Below are 12,050 nucleotides of genomic sequence, written 5' to 3' on the forward strand. Positions count from 1 at the left end.
TTAATGCGTAGGATGAACAATCCATGGAATTGATTTCTCAAAATGGCTGCCTCACGTCTGTATTATGTTTATGGTTTCTGTATCTTCTGTAAATGTGAATTGCTCTGAGTCCTACTAGAGAAAAGCTCTATATAAATTTACATATTTAATATTCTAAGACATCATCATTTCCTAAAATGCTATTTGTTACATTTTATTACTGTATCAAGTAGTATAATTAAAAACAAATGCAGTACAAATTGAAATCCGTATTTCTTTTTTTTTTTTTATTGCAATAAACATCTATATAAAAATGCTTGCAAGAAGGGGACACATTTAGATCCAAGCATTAAAAAGAATTGCAGTCATACATCCAATATTTGCAGCATATCACAAAGTAAAAAATAGGCTGTTTCTAACATGGTTAGGTCCTCATTACATTCTTAGATCAAACATCGTTCACAAATTTGTTGTCAGCAACCCTCCCCTAAGGGCGTGCTCACACAATAGTGTGTTTCGGTCAGGCTTCATGCAATTTGCATCTAGAATTTTTTTTAATTAAAAATGCAGGTATTTAAGCGAAAAAAGGAACTGTTCCTACTTGTGCAGTGGAGGCAGAGCATTTCAGCACAACACCTTTATTATGTGCATATACTACCGGTTTCTACCTCTGACTGTTTAAGTCATTACAAATGTGCCTGAAAAATACGTAATCGATTCTTACTAACTGTATAACACACAAAAGTGTGAACAAGCCCAAACATCGGCGCTCTGCACAGGAGCACAGACAAAAATTATTTGCATAAAATCACTGTTACATAGTGTTAGTGGCCATGATAAAAAGTTTAAAGTGTTCTCATTGCCATCATACAGTTCCTCAGTGATGTCACTTATTTCTAATGAAATCAGTGCTTACCTCGACTGTGTGCTTTATTTAAATCAATATATTCCAAATAAGTTGATAGAAATCACAATTGCAAAGACTGGTTCTTGTATAGGCGATGAGTACACTTTAAAGAGAACAGATGGCTTGTGTAACTAGAGGATTTTGAACAAACGCGGTACAGAATTTTACGTATAACCCTGAAACAAAGAATTAATTTGAATTGAAGCAGATCAATATTTTCATCATTCGGAAAAATTGTTTGATTTGTGGCTATGGGTCATTGGTTCCTTTTTTTTTGCCACAAGCTTATACCATATAAGAGAATATAAATAGTTTACATGCAGCTAGCTAACAATCATTCAACGTTATGCTAACATAACGTTTTAAACAGAAATGTACACTGACATAATGTCATTTAAATACACTTTATCAAAGAATACTTTATTTTATTTTATCAAGGCATCTTGTCATCAATTATAATCTTTACAGTGAAGAGTCTTGAGTAGACATTTTTTGCCATGCTAGTTTTTTGAAACGCTTTATACGTTTCTGTGTGTACAAAAATCAAGTGTGCATTACATTGCAATTTGACTTTGGGTATAAAAACAACCTGATTCAAACTTTGAGTTAAATACTTTAAAAATGCTAATTCACAAAGGAAAACAAAGCCGCAATTGCTCAGGTAAATCTAGTCTAAGAAGAAACATACACACTGCTACATGCTAACACAGACACACAATCAGACATCAACATAAGTCCAACAAAAAACTATAAACATCTGCGATCATCTCATTTTCTAATAATATATTCATTCAATGTTTACATTATTTACACTTTCAGATGAAACTAGTGGAAGAGTTGCTCATGCCGATATAATGCAATAAACAAAATAAATCTGATTCTCAAGTCAAAATATGTATTTTTTAATGTTAGGCTACCTGGCTGTTCTGAATTTGGTCTGTGGTTCTGGTTTGCATACTATGGTAAAATAACTTACACTTCATTACCATTCATTTGTAAAAGTTCAGCGTTTAATAACACATAAACAACTAATATAGTAGTTGATAGTTGCAAGTTGGTCCCAACTCAGATGTTGCACAATTTTTTTTTTTTGGGGGGGGGGGGGGGGGGGGTCGAATATATTATACTTTGGGGGCAGTTCAATTCTGTGGGATGTGTGCCTGCCATGTTCAGCTGTTCATATCCCTAAAAATGATGTTAGGCCAACATTGCACATTTTCCTGGGCACCTCTATGGGGTGCAAGGTAAACTGTGATTTTGGTGTCCAGTGGGGGGGGTGGGGGGGGGGCACAGCATTGCAAACACTTTTCTAGCACTTCATGGCTATTGCTCTGAACTGAATCGCCCCATAGAGAGCAAGTAAAACCACTATTTTAAGTTAATATATATCAAAGACAATGAATTACCAAAATGAATAGTATACTTGAAATAACTACATATGCCAAATAAGCTTTCTATCATTCCTCTGCATAGATTGACATGTTGCGAAGGTGCTTCTCTAACTAACTAGACAGAAAGAGAGTGGCAACACGGCCCACCCCACTATTCCCCTTTAGGCCATGAGTCCAGCTTCACAAAAAGCTGGTGCTGTGTAAGCAACCTAGCAGGTGTGTGACCATGCTGGCCCACAGGAAGCTACCGGTTCACACCCTTTCCCCATACATAATCTAACCGGAGTACCAACCCTCCCTATAAGCGCTACCACTTGGCCCATATTTCTTAATCTCCTAAATTTTTCTCAGAATCCCTGGCATTGTGAAATGTGCTCCTGCAAGATGCCCAAAGCTGAGTGAGGGTGGTACAAGATCATTTCATAATGATCCCAGTAAACACAAAATGGCACTGTACGAACACATACGTTTGTCATGCATCTGCTTTCCCACAGTCAGTAAAGAGTTTTGTGGTCACGATGTATACTGGGCAGTAAGCAGACCAAAGACAATTGGCATGAAAGCACACAGACAGCAGTGAAGATACTGTATGGTCGATGTATGGCACATTGGGACCTGTAATTCCAGGGATACGAGGGGAGAATGCAGGGTACAAGAGTAGATACGGACTACATATAGGGACACTGAGACCTTAGTAAGGCATTAATGTGACAGAGACCCATGTCTTTTACTACAGCTCCCAGCATTCAGAAAGAATGGAGAAAGGGGATTCAACTTGAGCATCCTCAATCATTTTGTAAAGTTAGCTCCTGTGAGCAAGATTGACTTATATTATGTTTATACTAATGGAGAGGTTCTTGGCTGAGCCAGCACCTCCCCACCCATCCCCCAGATTGTGCACATAGATAAATACGAAGTCTCAATGTGAAGAGTGGACGGGCTAGGAGGGCGGCTTGTAGAAGGGTAACAATGCCCTGTGTGGATTTTGTTCACCCCAACCATGATGAAGAGTAATGTTCTGCCCCACCAAGGGCACTAAAACCTCTAGTTATGGCTCTGACTACATGGTCCACTTTTTGTACAGTAGAAGATACAAAGAGGTCTACAGAGCGTTGTCTGTAGTGGAGGGGTGAGGTAATACTTCACTTTTTAACATAGCTGTAGGAAAATCTTGTCAATATTGAAGTAATCTATACTTCATCCATGGTTCCCATCTTAAAACTTTTGAGGTTTAGCAGTCCTTTTAAGGCTAAGGTAAGAGTCCTTTAGGAACCACAAAAGTGTAAAACTGCAGCATAAATGCCCTTTGTGGGGATGTAGTTATATTACCGCTGCCCAGAATGCAGAAGTTGGAAGTCCGACCTGGGACCAAATGTAGTTGTTGAAATCCTGACGCCTTTTTTAAGCCCGACAGCAAAATACCGTCGGCCAGCATCCCGAACGAAGTTAAGCGGGGATTGTTAGCTCTTAGCCACAGAGCGCGGGAGGGTTAGGTTTAGGCACCCCCAGGGGATACTTAGTGTTAGGCACCCAACCGGGAGGGTTAGGCTAGGGGGAGGGGGGTTAGGCACCACTGGGAGGGAGGTTAGGCCCCCCAAGAGGGTTAGGGTTCGGGGAGTGGTGGTTAGGAACCACCGGAGGGGGGGTTAGGCACCACCATGGGAAGGTTAGGGGGGGAGGAGGGGAGGGTTAGGATACTTACGTGCCCCTGTCGGGATATGTCTTCATCGGGCTTCCAGCGTCGGTATGAGAACTGGCAGCTATTCAGCCGTCGGTATTTCATACAGATTCCCCCTTTGTGACACCTATAGTAGTCTTTGCACCATTACACCAGGTTTCATGGGCAAGCTCAGAAACAAGATTTAATTTTGTGGCATGCCATTACTTAAACAAGATAAGGGGCATGGAGGAGGCACATTCTATAGGGGGTACCCAGACTTTTCCTCCCCTGCAAAAGGACTTTAGAGATGGGATATTATCCCTGTACTTATCATTGTAATCACATTGCACCTTCCAGAGACATTTGTGAGCAAACTTCAATCAATGCAATACAAAGCTTCAAATGCACTAAAGTGCCAGATGCACAAACAAAATACAGTTCTGATGTCCTCTAACAGTTATGATTAATTCAAGACATAGATGAGGCTCATAAGTATTTTAGGAAACAAAATGAAAGGTTTACATGAATTAAAGGGGTTGGACTGAAGTGGGAGTAGACTGGACTTTAATGTTACACACTTTTCATCCTGTGCTTTTTCTGGTGCATTCACCAACCTGAATTTATGCTCGAGTTTATACAGATGGTGTGGAGTAGAGATGCACTATGGACAAGTAGATGCACATAAAGAAGCATTTTATATCAACGGAATTTGCTGTTTATAAATTACCATATAATTGCCTGATCCCTGCAATTGGTTATATACAATAACCAGCAGGGGGTATCTAACGCTACCTTTGTAGGGAAGAGTTGTCTCTCTCCAGAGAGGACTAGATCACTCGCAGTCTTCTGCATACTCCCAACCCCAGCCCCTATCAGCTTTTAATATCATTGGCACAAATATTATGCTGGGTATGTCAGTACTGCTAATGATTGGCAGATGATGTAGTGTAGGGGGCCTGGGGATACACAGAGGACTACAAACAGTGCTCTAAAGTGACAATATTTCAGAATCTGCTCCCAGTAGTATCGTTGGATACATTCTGGTTGATAGTATCTAGCCAACCAGGGTTACCTAGAGATATCTACTTAACAATCTGACCCGTTTGATCTATTATCTTAGGCGAAAAAACATCCATGAGAATGTCTCTATTAAAAATCCTTGGACTACAACAACAAAATATATTATTTGTAGTTTATAAATGCTAAATATTTAGTGAAAAATCCCCCAAATTGATAAACAGGGAGACTACATCATTCGGACCACCAACATGAAGCAGACTTTCTAGCCATTACAAGACGCATCTTGTAATTCACTCCAATATCCCAAGCTAAAGCATAAAATGACACCTTATCCAACAGGCGACAATTTTAGCTACCATATACAATAACTGGTGAACAAATAAAGGGCAAAGAAAAATCAATTAGTAAAGAGACAAATCCCCCTCCCCAAACTATTTCTAAACAAAATCTATCTTTCTTTGTACTAACATTTTTCTTACATAAACAGGAAAATAACCATTTACACTGAGCATTTTACGATTCTTACTAACCTGGAAAATTGTAACGTACAAAGACAAAACATAACATTTGCAGTGTATTCATTTATAACAGGGATGGGGAACCACAGGCCCGGGGTCGTATAAGGCCCGCGGAAACATTTGGTCTGGCCCTCTGAGCATTTTTCTGCTAGCCTCATCTGGCTAGCAGGGTGCCTAGAATGGCACCCTGCAGCCAGAATCTATGCTGCATTGCCGCCTGGAGCATCCTTAGGACGCTTCAGACGGTCACACTGCTGCCCTTACAGCATTGCTGTAATCACCGGCGATTGTGGCCGTGCCCCGTGTGACGTCACACAGAAGGGGCGTGGCCTGCACCAGGTTCGCGAATAATGTTTTATATATATATATATATATATATATCAAAATGGCAGAAAAAAGGTTCCCCACCCCTGATGTATAACATAACAAAACATACCTCTTCATGTATGTTACACAATATTAATATCTGGAATGGTATTGATGGGTAAAATATTACACTAAAATCAGTGTAGCATAGAGATTACATGTAAAGTAAACACAAACTTTATTGTGCGTTTATTGTGCATTCTGAAAAAAAGGTTGTGTAATAGTACGATATAATTCAGATGTACTGCCAATTAGTCAAATAGTATTTTCATTACTGCTCTATTTTGAGAGCCCATAAAAAAATATATGTTTTTTTAATAAATAGTTTATATTTTTTCAGAGCACTATGTAACAAACCACATTTGACAGATTCTAGCAACCCTCTCCATAGGAGGTCAGAACACTACATTTGATTACTGTATTAGTGCCAAAACGCCCAAGTTCTTATATAAAAGACTGGATTTCAGAACAGATTAAAAAAAAAATAATGAAATTACACAAAATCAATAACATAGTAAAAACAAAAAGGCATGATGGAATGTTGACAGCAAATATAAACCACTGGAAAACAATAAACATGGAAGTATTCTAAAAAAAAAAAAAAAATGTTATGATTATATAAGAGATTAGTTTAAAAAAAAAAAAAAAATTAAAGTTAGATTTTTGCCCAATGAGCTTCTTTGAAATACAATACCAATAATGCATAAGAAAACTGATATAGCAATATTGTACAATGTGTGGAAAAATGGACAACAAAAACAAAACAAAAAGATATTTTCAGTGCAATAATGCCTGGATAGTCTGACATAAATTCGCTTCTCATGAATAAAAATAATTATAACAAAATAAAAAAGCGGAATACACATCTTTACATGTCAAGGGATGTGTAATATTTTTGCATATATGAGAAGTTATTGTATACGGCTCATGCACCAAGAAGTAGTTCAATCTGAAAAAAGCAGCATTGTCTGAACAAGCAGAAGTCTTTGCATCAAGTACAGGGTAGAAGTGTGTAGGCGTTTGTTTACAACTCAGGTCCTGTACTCGTTTAGTGCCATGTTGTCATCTTGTGGACTTTTGGGTTCCTGGCTTCGTTTTTTGTTCTGGTCACAGGTAAGAGCTCAGGCATGTGCACCCTATTTAGATAACAGTGTGTATGTGTAGGGGGGCTGTTTTCAAAGTTGTCTTTCCTCCCTAAAATATTCATTATAGATTTTGCACTGTCATTCATTAGTGGTTAGCATTGCACAGTGTAATCATTTATTTCATTGGTAAAGGTCTAGAGAATTCAACAAAGGGCTCCGTTTGTATTCCTCCATCTTCATTTGAGAGACTAACCCATTCTCCATGTTTTTGTAGGAAACCAGCATTGGCATCTTGAATTGTAATTTCTGAAAAATACAATAAGTAATAATTAGCTTTAATCTAATGTTATAGATGAGAATGTGCACAAATAATTGTGCTGATATTGTTTTGTTCTAGGAGTAAATATACCAGGATGACAGTGGTGGACAGAACGTCGCAGATAAACAGCCATCATAGAATGGGTACAACATGGACCATAGCCTATACAGAATATAAACCCAAGATAATGCGATCATGCTGATCAATTGGTGACAAGTGACCAATAAGACAGTGTAGAATACATTTCTGCCATTTCATCATTTCATACAGACATGGATGGAGCTTCAGGTTAATATCAGGATCGATTGGCAAAGGTGGATGATCAACATTTCATTCTGACCAGGGGGGTGAATGTGAGCTGTAGAGCCACCTATGGGCACCATTGGTATGTGACAGAATTGGTATTTGTTTAGTATCAATGATTTCTCCCCAATTACTGTTCTGATAATGTCATACATACCCGCAGAGAACTTAGAGATGATCATTAGGAGAAACATGGCAGAACTAAGATAGCAGCAGCACTGATAGAACAGACATACATGCCATTAATAGACACTGACTACATACACTGTATTTGAAAGCACATCTGTTATGGTTGATAGACACAGTCAGATCAGACAACGATAAAGATATCGTTGTCTGATCGTCCTGTGTGTGCTGGATGATCGTTATGGAACATCCAGCACAGCACCAACGCCCAAACGACTAAACGATCGCGGGTCCCTATAGTAACCTGGTCGATATCGACCAGGTTGGACTGCATGCACGGGCGAGGGTTATCGGCCATCCATGCCCGATCACCGTCCGTCGTTTGGGGGTTGGAAGGAGCTTAAAAATGGACGATATAAATGATCTAACGATATCGTTATCGTTTATATCGTCCTGCTAAATCTGACCGTGTGTATGCACCATTATACTAAGGCCCTCATTCAGAGCTGCTTGCAAAAAGCGAGCGCTCGCTCCGAATGAGGGCAGCCGCTTTTTTTTAAAAGCCGGCCTTCTGGCCACTCGCTAAGCTGTGGGTGAGCTTTAGCGAGTAACCAAGTGATGGTCGCGATGGTCTAGAAGATCGGGGCTTGCGACGAGACCCTTGCGGTAGGGTCTCGTCTACTGCAAGCCCCAGGTAGCTTCCTGCTCTAACAGAGCAGGAAGCTCCCTACTGACATCACTGGTGATGTCAGTAGGGCCGCCTACAAACGGCAGGTGTTCCTTCAGGAACGCCTCCGTTTGTCCGGCCACCCCGCCTACAAAACGGGGCGAGCTGTCGATCAACATCGACAGCCGCCCCGATTGTAGTGATCCCTGGAGCGAGTGAATTTGTCACTCGCTCCAGGGCTTGCGCACGCGCACTGCGAGCGCTGCGCATGCACAGACCCTCACCATCTACCCATTTGTGAGCGCATAGCGCTTGCGAGCGGGTCTGAATGAGGGCCTAAATGTTTCCCTTACATTCAACTCTTGAATTATTTCCCCAACACAAATAAATTCAAATCTTGAGTTTGTAATGTAGAAAAAACATTGCAATGTTTGCCTGTAAAACTTTCTTTGGAAATTTGGAATTTGGAAAGTCCCTATCCAGCAATGCCTCAGGAACCACAAAATTAGTTGTAAGCCTAGCAGAGTATTGGGACTGCATGTAGAAGACATCTGCAATGTTCTTCCATGTAAAATAAAATTGCAAAGATACCTCATTGAATGTGTCACAGAAAAAGAGAAAAGAAAAACTGCTTACACTACAGGATACTATGGAACACACCACAGTGTTTCTTTTATCTATGTACAATGCGTGCAGTGCTCTTTATAGAGATATGACATGGTGACTGCACACGGCTTCTGTCTAATGTGCATGGTGAGGTCCTGGACAAAGCCCACTTGCTACAGCTACTGTAACATTGTGTTAATCAGAGTCACACTAGCTATTTGTGCATAGTAACTGAAGCAGGTTGTCATACTAATCTCGAGGGTGACCTAAAGAAAGGAACAAACCAATGGAAGGGGCAGGTTATTGTTCACACTATAACAGGTATGCCTAACCCAAGCAAGGAATAAGCTCCAACACTAATCAACTAAGATATAGGGTTATATTTACTAAAGGTCAATTTTAATCGATTTGAAAATTGATCGAAATCGATCAACATTGATGTTGTGTTTATGGGGCTAAATCGCACATTTACTAATTCTTAAAAGAAAAATAAATCAAAAACTGTCCATTAGTATGATTTAGCCCCAGAATCACAACATTGATGTTGATCAATATAGATTGATTTTAAATCGATTAACATCAACCTTTAGTAAATACACCCCATGATCTATATTGGATCTGTGCAATTTAGGACTGTCATGGGCATTTCAATAGTAATAAGAAACTACTGGATCAAAGACAGCTCTATGCGAGTTGTAGACCTCCTAAATGTCATCATGCCCATTCCAAAAGGATTTGGTTAATGAAGGATGGGGCAATAAAGTCACAATGTTAGACCAATGTACAAGAACAACATCAATAAAAAATCTGCCCATGTGGCCAAAATTAGGGCCATATTCTATAAGAGTTCCTCAGAAGATGCTCAAATATTCAAGTATGTGGCATATATGTTAAGCCAGAGTTTCCCAAAAGCAGTTCTCAAGGCACCCCAACAGTTCAGGGTTTAGTGATATCTATAGTTTAGCACAGATGGCTCAATTCGATTTAACAACCTGTGCTCAACCATAGATATCTCTAAAACCTGAACTGTTGGGGTGCCTTGAGGACTGTGTTTGGGTACCTCTGTGTTAAGCCTATAAAATAAATCCTTAGTTATTGCTCCGATTGCATATGCAGTCAAAACTGTTGTCAAAACTGGATTATTGGCTGAGACAAGATCAGTTTAAAATTGAAGCGTGCGCGACGCCATCTTGCAAATGGCAGCTAGACTCCATTTTAGAAACAAGAATCTGCAAGACGCCATTTTGTGACCAGCGTCACTTTAAGTTACAACTCAGGAGCTAAGAACAGATGGCAATGTTTTTGTTAATCTACCAAGGGCAACTGGAAGAATAAGCTTCCTGAGTAAAAGTAAATAGAATAGACAATGGGTATTTTTACATACAAATTGGGAATCCCTGGATGCAGACAAAGTATAGTTGTAGCAATTGTAATATAATCCAGGCATTGATCTACACAATTGGATTTGTCTGAATCCTAAACAGGTCTTAGCCCCACACACAGACAGGATGAAGAGTGTTAGACCGTTTCCTAGAATTGGTAGTTTTGATAAGGATGTATTAGATAATGTCTGGGATCACATCAGTCTGATGCGCTCCCGAGAGGAAAAGGTCAATAATTTTGAATGTTTAAAATTGTGGCAGCATGAAGGGGATGTGTGGCTTAAAAATGTGCAAGCGACGCAAACTAGCGTTGCGAGCGCATTGCCAGAAAATACATCCGCGACGCTAAATTGCAATGCGGGCGAGCCGCAAAATGGCGCGCACGTGCGTCAAGGTAGCGTTGTGGAGAGTATTGCCAGCAGTTCACGCTCACCTCCCCCACCTTATGTGGATGGAGGTGCAAGTACAGTTACCGAAAATACCCATAAAAATGTAAAATGTAACAAGCAATTTGTACCCTCTCTTAAGCAACCATAAAGAAAATGTTTATGATATGGATGAGCCAATTGTAATGTCTGCCATTTCCCATGCTGTGCAAATGATAGATGCTGCATCACCACAATCACGGGTGGTGCCGCCTTCTCCATCGGTAACAGCAAGGGAAGTGTTAACACACTCTGCACCCGTAGAGGAAGTTGTTAATACCATACGTAGCAGCAGCAGATTAAACCCCCAGCCAGGTAACCAGGTCAGAGGTAGCAACGCTGCCGGTCTGCATCCCATTCGGACGATAACTGTTCCGAATGGAAATGCAGACGCAAACGGTGTGGTGCCCACGAGGGAAGTAGTAATGCATTGTCCATGGACAAGAGAACTAAGGCCCTCATTCAGAGCCGTTCGCTATTTGCGGTCGTTCGTTTAAAAACAAGGGGTGGCTATTCAAATGATCCGTACGCACATTGTAGTCTGTTCACACCTCTAAGTCTGAACGAGCGAGCAAAACATACGCTCGTTTATTTGTTAAAAACGCCCCCTGGCCGCTCGCATCCTACGTCATGTCCGCTATTTATTAGATTAATCGAGTACATCGACCAGCGTATGAACTGCTCGCTATTCTTGTGGTTGGTGTTTGCTACCACAAATTTGCGAGCAGTTCTGGCTATAAAATAACCCAGTGACGTGAACAATGACGCTGCTGTTTTAAATATACACACCCATAAAACGCCCGTTTTGACCTTTAAGCACGCCTGCGTTCGGATCTCCACTCCCCATTTTCAAGCACCTTCCCCTGTTACCACCCACATACGCCTCATTCTGTCATTCAAAATAGCAGGCACTCGCTATATTGCGTACCAACGATTTTTGGCCGCACTGACTGGTTCGCGCATGCGTACTAAAAACCGTACGCATGCGCAGATGTGCAAACATCGCTCGGAACGAGCGTACTGCCGCTAACGAGCGGCTCTGAATGAGGGCCTAAATTCCATCATAAATGATTTCCCCGATCCCAAAAAGGAACTAGCCAAATGTCAAAGATTTTTGAGAAATTTGGGTAGTTCACATGAGCCCACTAATAAAGATTGGTGTGTGGTCTTAAGGGCCTGTCTGCCACGCAATACCGACGTGACAAAATTTATCACGGATTGTGTATTGGATGGTGACGTTTCCTTAACAGACCAAGTAAACCAAGGTAACATTTCCCGCATTGTAACTCAATTGGG

General features: G+C 40.6%; 1 protein-coding gene across 2 annotated transcripts in view; it reads right to left on the bottom strand.

Annotated features, from left to right (window-relative positions):
- Positions 1-254: 254 nt before the first annotated feature.
- ATP11C (ATPase phospholipid transporting 11C (ATP11C blood group)) overlaps positions 255-12,050 on the bottom strand; it is a 191,629-nt gene continuing 179,833 nt past the window's right edge. Inside the window, exon 29 of one of the 2 annotated variants that reach the window (XM_088465804.1) lies at positions 255-7,232. In XM_088465804.1, coding sequence (XP_088321930.1) covers positions 7,107-7,232 — 126 coding nt within the window. In that variant the 3' untranslated portion in view covers positions 255-7,106. The remainder of the gene's footprint in view (positions 7,233-12,050) is intronic. The other variant, XM_088465807.1, reaches the window with a different exon arrangement.

Source organism: Taudactylus pleione, unplaced genomic scaffold, assembly GCF_031769625.1.
Source record: "Taudactylus pleione unplaced genomic scaffold, aTauple2 ptg000064l, whole genome shotgun sequence".
Lineage (NCBI taxonomy): Eukaryota > Metazoa > Chordata > Amphibia > Anura > Myobatrachidae > Taudactylus > Taudactylus pleione.